This window comes from Heterodontus francisci, chromosome 3, assembly GCF_036365525.1.
Source record: "Heterodontus francisci isolate sHetFra1 chromosome 3, sHetFra1.hap1, whole genome shotgun sequence".
NCBI classification, from domain to species: domain Eukaryota; kingdom Metazoa; phylum Chordata; class Chondrichthyes; order Heterodontiformes; family Heterodontidae; genus Heterodontus; species Heterodontus francisci.
Genome location: NC_090373.1, coordinates 161611673 through 161625094, shown reverse-complemented (window position 1 = coordinate 161625094; position 13422 = coordinate 161611673). Strand labels below are relative to the sequence as shown.

Here is a 13422-nt window from a genome sequence, read left to right as displayed (position 1 = left end):
AGGATAACATAGATTGGGACCTGAATATTGAAGGGTACGTGACATTTAGGAAGGAGACAAAGCTAGGAAAAGGTTAATTAATGATGGTATTAGCACAATAGAGAGGGATGACCTAAGTTCAGGAAACCAGGATGTAGAAGCGATTTGGGTCGAGATGAGAAATGATAAAGGCAAAAAGTCACTTGTAGGAGTGGTGTACAGGCCACCCAACAGTAACCACATGTTAGGACGGGGTATAAAGGAAGAAATAATGGGTGCTTGTCAGAAAGGTACAGTGATAATCATGGGGGATTTTAACCTACATATAGACTGGAAAAATCAGATGGGCAAAGATAGCCTAGATGAGGATTTCATAGAATGTTTTCGAGATAGTTTCTCAGAACAGCACGTTCTGGAGCCAACCAGAGAGCAGGCTATACTAGACCTGGTATTGTGCAATGAGATAGGATTAATTAATGACCTCATAGTGAAAGCGCACCAAGGCAGCAGTGATCAGAAGATGATTGAATTTTACATTCAGTTTGAGGGACGGAAGAGTGGGTCCAAGGCTAGTATTTTAAACTTAAATAAGGGCAATTATGAGGGCATGAAAGCAGAGCTAGCAAAGTGAACTGGCGAAGGGATAAGTCAATAGAGATGCAATGGCAGACATTTAAGGGGATATTTCAGAATACACAGAATAGATACATTCCAACAAGAAAGAAAATTTCCAAGGGAAGGACCCAATATCCGTGGTTAACTAAAAAAGTTAAAGATAGTATCAAACTTAAAGAAAAAGCATATAATTGTGCAAAGATGCATGGCAGGTCAGAAGATCTGACAGAATATAAAAAGCAGCAAAGAACGACTGAAAGATTAATAAGGAGGGAAAAATTAGAGTATGAGAGAAAGCTGGTGAGAAATACGAGGATGTTCTGTTTACAAGGAAGTTGCCAGGACTGGAAAAATGCAGCTATGAGGTAAGATTGGATAGGCTGGAGCTGTTCTCCTTGGAACAGAGAAGGCTGAGGGGAGATCTGACTGAAATGTACAAAATTTTGAGGGGCCTGGATAGAGTGGAGGTGAAGTGCCTATTTGCCTTAGCAGAGAGGTCAGTGACAAGGGGGCATAGATTTAAAGTGATTGGTGGAAAGATTAGAGGGGAGATGAGGAAAATGTTTTCACCCAGAGGGTGGTGGGGTCTGGAACACACTGCCTAAAAATGTAGTTGAGGCAGAAACCCTCAACTCATTCACAAGGAGTCTGGATATGCACCTCAAATGCCATATTCTGCAGGGCTACGGACCAAATGCTAGAAGGTGAAGTTAGAATGGGTGAATCATCTTTCAGCCAGCACAGACACGATGGGCTAACTGGCCTCTTTCTGTGCCGTAAACTTTCTATGATTCAATGATTCTATAAAGACAAATAGTAAGAGTGTCTATAGATATTCAGAAAAGAAAAGAGTTAACAAAGTGAGCGTTGGTCTTATAGGAAGTGAGTCTGGGGAGTTAATAAGGGACAATAAGGAGATGGCAGATGAATTGAACAGGTATTTTGGATCAGTTTTCACCATAGAGGATACAAGTAACATCCCAGAAATAGCTGTAAATCAGGAAATGGAAGGGAGGGAGGAACTCAAGAAAATTACAATCACCAGGGACGTGGTACTGAGAAAATTGTTGGAGCTGCGGGCTGACAAGTCCCTGGATCCTGATGGACTTCATCCTAGGGACTTAAAAGAAGTGGCTAGTGAGATAGTTGATGCATTGGTTTCTATTTTCCAAAATTCCCTAGATTCGGGGAAGTTTCCATTAGATTGGAAAATAGCCAATATACCTCCTTTATTCAGAAAGCGAGGGAGACAGAAAGCAGGAAACTACAGGCCAGTTAGCTTAACATCTGTCTTAGGGAAAATGTTAGAAGCTGTTATTAAAGACGTTATAGCAGGGCACTTAGAAAACTTCACGGTAATCAGGCAGAGTTAACATGGTTTTGTGAAAGGGAAATCATGTTAAACCAATTTATTGGAGTTCTTTGAAGAAGTAACATGTGCTTTGGATAAAGAGGAACTGGTGGATGTACTGTACTTCGATTTCCAGAAGATGCCACATCAAAAGTTATTACGGAAAATAAAAGCTCATGGTGTAGGGAGTAACATATTGGCATAGATAGAAGATTGGTTAGCTCACAGGAAACAGAGAGGAGGCATAAGTAAGTCATTTTCTGTTTGGCAAGATGTAACGAGTGGTGTGCCACAGGGATCAGTGTTGGGGCCTCAGCTTTTACTATTTATATAAATGACTTGGATGAAGGGTCCGAAGGTATAGTTGCTAAATTTGCTGATGACACAAAGATAGCTAGGAAAGTAAGTTATGAGGAGGACATAAGGAGGCGACAAAGGGATATAGATAGGTTAAGTGAGTGGGCAAAGATCTGGCAAATAGAGTATAATGTGGGAAAATGTGAAATTGTCCATTTTGGCAGGAAGAATGAAAAAGAAGCATATTATCTAAATGATGTGAGATTGCAGAGCTCTGAGATGCAGAGGGATCTGGGTGTCCTAGTGCATGAATCGCAAAAGGTTAGTATGCAGGTACAGCAAGTAATTAGGAAAGCTAATAGAATGGTATCATTTATTGCAAGATGAACTGAATACAAAAGCAGGGAAGTAATGCTTCAGTTATACGGGGCATTGGTAAGTCCAGATCTGGAGTACTGAGTATTAGTCTCCTTATTTAAGGAAGGATGTAAATGCATTGGAAGCAGTTCAGAGAAGATTTACTGGACTAATACCTGGAATGGGCAGGTTGTCTTATGAGGAAAGGTTGGACAAACTAGGCTTGTATCCGCGGGAGTTTAGAAGAGTAAGAGGCGACTTGATTGAAACATACAAGATCCTGAGGGGTCTTGACAGGGTGGATGTGGAAAGGATGTTTCCTCTTGTGGGAGAATCTAGAACTAGGGGTCACTGTTTAAAAATAATGGTTCGCCCATTTAAGACAGAGATGAGGAGAAATGTTTTTCTCTCAGTGGGTCGTGAGTCTTTAGAAACATAGAACGATAGAAAGGTTACGGCACAAAAAGAGACCATTCAGCCCATTGTGTCTGAGCCAGCTGAAAAATCTAGCCGCCCAATCTAATCCCACCTTCCAGCACCTGGTCTGTAGCCTTGCAGGTTACAGCACTTCAGTGCAGGTCCACCACCTATCTGGGCAGTGAATTCCAGACACCCACCACTCTTTGGAACTCTGTTCCTCAAAAGGCAGTGGAAGCAGAGTCTTTGAATATCTTTAAGGCAGAGGTAGATAGAATCTTGATAAGCAAGGGGGTGAAAGCTTATTGGGGTAGGCGGGAATATGGAGTTGAGGTTACAATCAGATCAGCCATGATCTTATTGAATGGCGGAGCAGGCTCGAGGGACCAAGTGGCCTACTCCTGCTGCTAACTCAGATGTTCATATGTATGTTCATATTAGGAACAAAGACAACACTATATGTTTTGAGATGCAGGGTAAGGCTAATATACTGAATGAATACTTTGTATCAGTGTTCAAGGACACTGATATCGATAGAAGCAGAGAGAGTAGAGGCAATGGATAGGGTAAATATAGAGAGGGCTGGCTATGCTTAGGGTATTCTTCCCTGGATACAGGGGAGGTACCAGCGGATTGGAGAGTGGCAAATGTGACATCCTTATTCATGAAAGGGTGTAAAGATAGTCCTCGCAACTACAGGCCAGTTAGTTTAACACCAGAGGTGGGTAAGGTTTTAGAAACAATAATCAAGGAAAAAATCAACACGCACTTGGAGAAGCTTGAGTTAATTAAGGATAACCAGCATGGATTTGTAAAAGGCAGATCATGCTTGACTAATCCAATTGAATTTTTTGATGAAGTAACAGAGAAGGCTGATGACAGAAATACGGTGGATGTTGCTTATATGGATTTTAAGAAAGCGTTTGCTAAGGTACCACATAAAAGACTAGTTAACAAAATTGAGGCTCATGGAATAGGAGGGTCAGTGTCCAATTGGATAAAATATTGGCTCGAAGACAGAAAACAGCAAGTCGTTGTAAATGGTTGTTTTTCAGACCGAAGGATGGGAGACAGTGGTGTTCCCTAACGGTCAGTTCTGGGACCACTGCTTTTTTTCACTATACATATATATGGATCTTGGAATGCAAAGTAGAATTTCAAAATTTGCTGATGACACCAAACTTGGAGGAGTGGCAAACAGTGAGGATAATATGAACGCCTGCAATAGGACATTGATAGGCTAGCAGAATGGGCAGAGAGGTGGCAGATGGAATTTAATACTGACAAGTGTGAGGTGATGCATTTTGGCAGAAGGAATAGGGAGAGGCAATATATACTTAATAGCACAGTTATACAAACAAACATATGAATTAGGCACAGAAGTAGGCCATTTGGCTCCTCTGCTGATCTGTTTGTGTCTCAAATTCCATATTCCCATCTACCCCTGATAACCTTTGATTCCCTTGCCTAACAAGAATCTATCTCCCTCCGCCTTAAAAATATTCAATGACCTGCCTCCACCACCTTCTCAGGCAGAGAGTTCCAAAGTCGCACAAACCTCAGAAATAATTTCCCCTCATCTCTGTCCTAAAAGGGCGACCCCTAATTTTAAAACCGTACCCCCTAGTTCTGGACTCACCCACAAGAGGAAACATCCTTTCCACATCCACCTTATCAAGACCGTTCAGGATCTTATATACTTCAATCAAGTCTCCCCTCACTCTTCTAAACTCCAGTGAAAACAAGCCCAGTCTGTTCAACCTTTTCTCATAAGACGACCCGCTCATTTCAAGTATCAATCTAATAAACCCCGTCTGAACCACCTCCAACACATTTACATCCTTCCTTAAATAAGAAGACAAAAACTGCGCACAGTATTTGAGATGTGGTCTCACCAATGTCCTGTATAACTAAAGCATAACATCCTTACTTTTATTTTCTATTCCTCTTGTAATAAACAATAGCATTCCATTAGCCTTCTTTATTACTTGTTGTACCTGCATACTGACGTTTTGTGACTCAGGCACTAGAACACCTAGATCTCTCTGCGCCTCAGAATTCTGCAGTCCTCCTCTATTTAATTAATACTCTGCTTTTTTATTCTTCCTGCCAAAGTGAACAACTTCACATTTTCCCACATTATACTCCATCTGCCAGATTTTTGCCCACTCGCTCAACCTATCTATATCAGTCTGCAAACTCCTTATATCCTCTTCACAACATACTTTCCTACCTATCTTGGTGTCATCTGCAAATTTAGCTACCATGCCATCACTCCCCTCATCTAAGTCATTGATATAAAAAGGTTGAAGCCCCAGCACAGACTCCTGTGGGACTCCAATTATCACATCCTGCCAATCAGAAAAGGACCCATTTATGCATACTCTCTGTTTTTGAAACCTCGGGGAGTCAAGGGCTATATGGAGTAGGCCCAAAAGAGGAGTTGAGCCCTAGGACATATCAGCCATGATCTTATTGAATGGCGAGGCAGGCTTGAGGGGCTCAATGACCTACTCCTGCTCCTATTTCTTATGTTCTTATGTTTTCTGCCAGCCAGCCAAATATCTATCCATGCTAATATGTTACCCCCTACACCATCAGCTCCTACTTTGTGCAATAACCTTTTATGTGGCACCTTGTCAAATGCCTTCTGGAAATTCATGTACAGTATGTCAACGGGCTCCCCTTTATCCACAGCGTATGTTACTCCTTCAAAGAACTCCAAAAAATCGGTTAAACATGATTTTCCTTTTACAAAGCCAAGCTGACTATTCCTGATTACCTTGAGTTTTTCTAAGTTCCCAGCTATCCTTAATGATCAATTCTAACACCTTTCCCACAACAGACGTCAAGCTAACTGGCCTGTAGTTACCTGTTTTCTGCCCACCCACCCTCTCGAATAGAGGGGTTATATTTGCTACTTTCCAGTCTGATGGAACCTTTCCAGAATCTAGCAAATTTTGAAAAATTAACACCAACACATCTACTACCTCATTAGCCACTTCTTTTAAGACCCTAGGATGAAGCCCATCAGGACCCGGGGACTTGTCAGCCCACAGCTCCATCAGTTTGCTCAGTACTGCTTCCCTGGCGATTGTAATTTCACCAAGTTCCTCTCTTCCTTCCACTTCCTGATTTACAGTTATTACTGGAATGTTTTTTGTATCCTCTATAGTGAAGACAGAAGCAAAATATTTGTTCATTTCATCTGCCATTTTCTTATTATCTACTATTAACTCCCCATTCTCACTCTCTAGAGAACAAACACTCACAGTTCTAAAGAGTGTGCAGGAACAGAGGGACCTGGGGGTGCATGTGCATCTATTTTTGAAGGTGACAGGACATATTGAGAGAGTGGTTAGTAAAGCATACGGGATCATGGGCTTCATTAACAGAGGCACTGAGTACAAAAGCAGGGAAGTTATGTTGAACCTTTATAAAGCTCTGGTTAGGCCACAACTGGAGTATTGTGTCCAGTTCTGGTCACCACACTTCAGGAAGGATGTGAGTGTCCTTGAGAGGGTGCAGAGGAGATTTACCAGAATAGTTCCAGGGATGAGGGATTTTAGTTACAAGGTTAGGTTGGAAAAACTGAGATTTAGAACAAAGGAGATTGAGGGGGGATTTAATAGAAATATACAAGACTGTGACAGGCTTAGATAAGTTAGACAAGCAAAAGCTGTTCCCATTAACTAATGGTACAAGGACTAGGGGGCACAGATTAAAGGCTTTAGGCAAGAGATGCAGGAAGAATATGAGGAAGAACTTTTTTTTACGCAGCAGGTGGTAATGACCTGGAACTCACTGCCCACAAGGGTGGTGGAAGAGGAGACAATCAATGCCTTCAAGAGGAAATTGGATGGTGACTTGAAGAAAATAGACTTGCAGGGCTATGGGGATCGAACAGGGAAGTGGGACTGACTGAATAGCTCCTTGGAGAGCCGGCATGGACTCAATGGGCCGAATGGTCTCCTTCTGGGCTGTAAATGACTCTAAACCTACCTTCCCTTGCCTGGGAAAATTTCCCTCTATATCTTTTCTAAGATGCACTTTCCAGAGTTATATACAGAACTCCAGATATGTCTAACCAGGGCTTTGTAAAGCTGTAGTAAAAGCTACCTCCTCTTCATATTCTAGCCCTTAAGATAGAAAAACTAATAAAGCAGATGTGTACGTCAACTTCATTTAATCGCTTTGGTATACCTACATCCTTCTGAACCTGGAGACTATAGGACGACTCGGGTTTTTCCATGGCCGCCCACTTTTCCAACGCCAGATTAAGGACTTGTTTCTCCAGGCTGATGCTCTCATCAGCCGACTTTGGTCTGTGAATGTGATGCAGTTCCCAGTAGGCTTGTTCTAGTGTCTTCGGAATACGTGAGGCCAGTCCCAATGATGGATGGAACTCTAACAAGTAAATCTTTTTCAAGGCAGGACTGAAAGCACAGCAAAACATCTATAGTTTTTCATTATCTTGACATATTTTACATAGAAATTATTATCCAAATGAAAGTACTGTAAAAATATGAATATAGGGTGCACCCACTATTCTAACACCAAAAGATTCCTAGCGTACACAGATCTTACGTTTGTGAAGGTGTGACCTATGTCCTGTGTTTTGTGGTGTTTTCAAATATTACACAGAACTTATTCAAACACTCATCAAATCTGGATTTGTACTTGCAATTTGACATAGCAATGAACTTACAGACTAGTTAAAGCACGAAGGACTAGTTAAAATAGCCAGGATGAATGATCTATTACAGTTCTTATAAACAAACCAATAATTACTCCATGAACGAAAGAAAGGGCACATCACTTATCATAATCAATAAAACATGATATATTGGGGGAGTTTTTTTTGCTTACCAACTATTGTTAATGGCAACTGGTTGCTTAGTAATGATATTAAGGGGCAGGCCAAATTCAATACCCATCTCCATGTTTCTGCCGTCCCTCCAAATCCTCTGTACATATTCCCGCTGGTCATCTATCTGTAAGTGTTGTTAAGGGATAATATTTCAGCATCAATATATTACATAGATTTTACAACACAGAAACAAGCCATTCAGCCCAACGGGTCCATGCCAGCATTTATGCTCCACACAAGTGTCCTCCTTCCTCTAAAGCTATCAGCATATCAATCACACAGAAGATGGAATAACAGGGTGCACCAAATGACTAATATGTGGCATGGTGAAGGAAAACAATTTCTAAACCTCTTGCTATTTCACTGAGTTCCTCAGGGGAGATGTCAGGTTCAGGTCTGACACCTACACACAGGAGAAGTAAAACGTACAGACAGAGTGATGTCTGGGACTGCTATCACACACCTGCTAGTTGGTGGATGGCTGAAGAGCAGCTCTGACAGAGGCCCAATAGTAGCTTGATCTGTTGAGTTCAGTACCACATAACACAGTGCACCAAATCTTCTGTTTTTATTCCAAAAGACAATTGAATGTTTTTTTAAAACAGCAAATCTTACTTCTGTGGGTGCATTAATACTCGGTAGTTCCCAGAGGTCTGGTTTTCCTGGCCTGTCTGACGTCCAAGCATCCATCTCCTCTTCGGAGCCCCAGTCTCACTGTCTGTGCACCAGTCTTCCTGTCTAAGCCCCAGCCTCCCCGCTTGAGCACTAGTCTCCTCCCTGAGCACCTCTCTTCCAATGAGAGCAACTGTCTACTCAGCAATGTCTCCTTCGAAGCACCATTCCCCCACTCCGAGCGCTCGTCTCCCCGTCTGAGCGTGAGTCTCCCCTATTCAGTGTAATTGCATACTACTGCTCCATGTGAGAGCGTCAATGGAAAAGACATTTGTTTTCTTTACACTCTGTTCTTGGGATCTGTGGAAAGTCAAGTTCTGCACGTTGTCAAAAACACCATCAGTGTAAAAGTGATGATAGAGTAAGGATCTTGAATCAACTACCTCAAAGTGCAATGTGTCAATGCATCGGTATATTTCATAACCCAAGCATATAGTTATACAGTCATTTTAAAGTGGATTTTACTGTCTGCTGTGTAACAAAGATTTTTTCTGACTCAGACTGCAGTACTAGGGTTTAACAGTTTCCTTTCACTCACCTGTTTGTTCAAAATTTCTCTTATAAGTTGTAAGTGAAGTTTCAGGCACACGCATTCAGCTTCATATGTCTTCACAAAGTACTCACTGCTGCAATTAAATCGTGGGCGTTTGTGCATGATGTCTGTAATAACTTGGGCCAATGCAAATCGCTCCTCCACATCGAAAACATGCTGATAGGCTTCAAAATAACTGTCCAGGAGCTGAGTAAAAACTTGTAGGAGTCATTCAGAAGAAAATGAACATTTGCAATATTGTTCCCCCCACAACCCAATTTCTCCTCTTATCTGAGTATAGTGGCTTACTCTCAGGTATAAATACACTGCTACTGCCAGCCATCAAGTACCTAATCATTCTCCATGTGTGGGCCTAGACACTGAAGCCATAGCACAGAATTTAAATCAGGGCTTAGTTTTGAACATGAGGTTCAGGGCGTTTTAAATCCTGCACCTTGTTTGAACAAGTGCAGCACTGTCTTCCACTGAAGACGGTGGAAATGACATCACAGCCAGTGAGAATGATGTCACAGCAGGCAGGTGCAGGAAGCTGGCAGGAGATAGAGGCTGCTGGGGCCCGTTCTGTGCAAGGGGTCTCCAAAGAGCTGCCGTTGGTGGGAGGTAGAAGGAACACCCTGGCTGGAGTGGCTCAAGGATTGCTTGGGGACTCAGAGGGGCAACTGCTGCTCCTCCTGTCCCACAAGGAACACTCACAGCATTTCTTTCTAAACAAATACTCACTTTGGCCTCTTCTGACCACTCTACTGGTTGTGACCAGCTTTCTCTGGCAAGTTTGATGCCATGCTAACCCCTCAACATTTAAGGTGAAAACGGTATTGTGGAGCCAATCACATCATCGGGCATCAACCAGCATATTAAGTAGGACCCTGGCTGCCGGCGGTGGGTGGCCCTCATGTGCCAGAAAAAATGGCAATGGGTGGCAATAGCAGTTAAAATGGCAATGGGTGGCAGCATATTGGAAACTCCCCACTATCATCATTCCAACTGCCCCCCCCCCCCCCGTGCTGCTGGTCCAGGGCAAGCTGGATTATATCTGCAGTTCTAAACTTTCTGCTCAGTTTTGCCCCCCAAAAATGGGCAAAACTAGGAAGAGCTGGCCTGAAGTGTGTGTATTAAAGTCTCTTGCAATGTGTTCAGCATTCTTTCATTGTTCATTTGGATTTTGAACAACTAGGTTGATACATTATGAGAGCATCAGCACTCTTATCTCTTTGAAGCACAAGGACACATACTGCATGTAATGACAATGGACATGTCAATGTAATATACCATGCAGACCATAAATTACATAGCACATAACAGTAGATTTGTACACCCCCTCAATCTCCACATTTTTTTGCTTAGTTTAATAATCCTGTCAATTACTCAAATAATGGGAAAATACCACAAAAGCTGGTTTGCTTGTTATTTTACCTTATAATCTCATTTTTATAATAGTCATAGAGTCATTACAGCACAGAAGGAGGAAGCCAGTCAATTCCATTCCCCTGCTCCATCCCCATAGCCCTGCAAGTTTATTATCTTTAAGTGTCCATCCAATTTTCTTTTGAAATGATTCATTGTCTCTGCTCCACCACCCTCATAGCTAGAGAGGTCCAGGCCATAAACAATCGCAGTGTAAATAAGTTCTTCCTCACAACCCCCCTGCATCTCTTGCCCGAAACCTTAAATTTGTGTCCCCTAGTCCTTGTACCATCAATTAAAGGGAACAATTTTCCTTTGTCTACTTCATCCAAACCTGTCATAATCTTGTACACCTCTGTCAAATCTCTCCTCAATCTCCTTTGCTCCAATGAGAACAAACCCAGCTTCTCCAACCTAACCTAGCACCTAAAATCTCTCATCTCTGAAACCATTCTGGTAAATCTCCTCTGTACTCTCTCAAGGACCCTCATATCCTTTCTAAAGTGTGGTGACCAGAACTGGATGCAATACTCTAGTTGTGGCCTAACCAGAGTTTTATGAAGGTTCAGCATAATTTCCCTATTTTAGTATTCAATACCTCTATTTATGAAGCCCAAAATTCCATATGCTTTGCTAATTACTCTCTTAATCTGTCCTGCCGCCTTCAAAGATCTATGCACATGAACCCCCAGATCTCTCTGTCCCTGCACACTCTTTCAAACTGTGCCATTAAGTCTATGTTGCCTCTCTCCATCCCCTCTGCCAAAATGAATCACCTCACATTTCCCTGTATTCAATTCCATCTGCCACTTGTCTGCCTATTCTGCGAGTCTATCTATGTTCTGTTGCAGTTGATTTGTAGCATCTTCACTGTCTGCCACACCTCCAAGTTTGGTATCATCGGCACATTTTGAAATTTTACTGTATTCCAACATCCAAGTCATTTATATATATCGAGAAAAACTAAAGTCCTAGCACTGACCCTTGGGAAACATTACTCTCTACTATTCTCCAGTCTGAAAAACAACTATTTACCACGACTCGCTGTTTTCTTTCCTTAACCCAATTTTTTATTCAATTGGACACTGACTCCCATTCTATGAGCCTCAATTTTGTAAATCATCCTTCAATGTGATTCCTTGTCAAACACTTTCTCAAAATCCATATAAACAACATTCATTGTATTCCCATTGCATTAACCTTCTCTGTTACTTCATCAAAAAGTTCAATTAGATTAGTGAAACACAATGTGCCTTTTACAAATCTGTGCTTAATTAATTTAAACCTCTCCAAGTGCTTATTTTTGCTTCTAAAACCTTACTAACCACTGAGGTTACACTGACCATCCTGTAGTTACTAGGAATATCCTTACAACTTTTCTTGGATAAGGGTGCCCTAACATATCCAGAGTGAAGTCTGTTCATTCTGCTCCCAGAATGCCGTGCGCCTTTTTACCTGTCGTTTGTTCTCCAGAAAAGCTGTTTCACACCTCCACAGGTCAAGCAAAACAGCAAATCGATCTACTGAGAGGTGGGCCCAGGCTTGGAGATCAACTTCCCCACACTGTGATCCTCGTGCAGATGAAATTCTGCTTGTTGTCTGACCTTTAAGAAGGAACACGTGGAGAGATGTTTTAGCTCAGTTGTATCACAGTAATTTATGCTGTGAAAGTGCTTTCATTTTTTAATATTTTTAGAGGACTTGTCTTTTAGAATTGTGGAAATGGATTCCTTTGGAGGACTGAAGAGATTACATAGATGCTGGACTTTTTTTTTAATTAAAAAGGTCACTGGAATGACTTGGGGAACTTTCGTCAAAAACAAACCCTTATTGGATGTCACATGCCTTAAGCTAAAAGCAGCAAAAGCCTTGGTGACTAGGGGAGTTGGTTACAGAAAAGTGACATGTCAAGATTTATGGTGGTCAAGAGTTGATTTCATTTTGGATATTGTTTTGAGTCAGTTGGAGGGATAGGGGGTGGGAGGGGTCAGCCTGCTAAGAGAGAAGACACCACTTCATCCTTTCTTCACCTCGCTGAGAAACCCTGAGAATGCAGTGTGCTAGCTGAAACCCTTGATGCTGCATTTCTCCTTAAAAGTCTGCCAGACTAATCCTCGACATTGCCTGAAGAGAACTGCTCCAAAAAGATCCCAGTGACAGCCATCTACGCGTATTTGGGACGCTAGAAAAGGGACAACTGATATCATTCCATATCTTATCCTTTTCCTTCAAGAATTCACAAGTGTGTTTTTGTCTTTTTTGTAAAGAGATCTCTGCAGAGAAAACGTCTTTATTTTTTCTTTAACCGGTCATGTTGTGTGTTTGGCTAAGTGAGAAGGGAACTTTCCTATTTCAATCTGTGTGTTAATGCTTTGCATCTTTACTGAATAAGTCTTGTTTTATAAGAAATTGATAATTTTGTTGTTTATTAAAGAAACCTGGTTGGTGGATTTTCTTCTGAAATAAAAAGAGTATATAATTGGCCGTACCGGTGACTGGGTAAACATTTAAATATATGTTATGGCCTGTGGAGAAATGGAACTAGAGGAAGACAGTGCACTCCTCCTGCCTCAGTCATAACATATAATTGGTGGCTTGTCCAGGATAACCCGAAGCCGATGACATGCAATTGTAAGTGGAGTAATAATAATAGAAAAGTGGAAAACGAAAACACCAGGTTCCTTGTGCATTAGAGTAAAGTTTACACTACCAGAATGGCTTTGGTAGTTGCTACGACCTTTCTGGAGAGGGAGGATTTATCCCTGAGTGATTTGAAAAACTTGAACAAGGCTAGGCTAAAAGAATTGACAGAAAAGTTAAAGTTAGAGTTAAAATCTGGAGCTAAGAAAGCAGACATAATTGAGGTAATAGCACAGCATTTCAAATTAGAAGGAGGAAAAGGCAATC

General features: G+C 41.6%; 1 protein-coding gene across 1 annotated transcript in view; it reads right to left on the bottom strand.

Moving 5' to 3' along the window:
- LOC137367152 (uncharacterized) overlaps nt 1–13205 on the bottom strand; it is a 54708-nt gene extending 41503 nt beyond the window's left edge. Inside the window, exons 1-5 of the mRNA XM_068028589.1 lie at nt 13097–13205; nt 11971–12119; nt 9097–9297; nt 7886–8010; nt 7224–7452 (exon numbers count right to left, since the gene is read on the bottom strand). Of these exons, the coding sequence (XP_067884690.1) occupies nt 7224–7452; nt 7886–8010; nt 9097–9297; nt 11971–12119; nt 13097–13205 (813 nt within the window). The remainder of the gene's footprint in view (nt 1–7223; nt 7453–7885; nt 8011–9096; nt 9298–11970; nt 12120–13096) is intronic.
- Nucleotides 13206–13422: the final 217 nt, after the last annotated feature.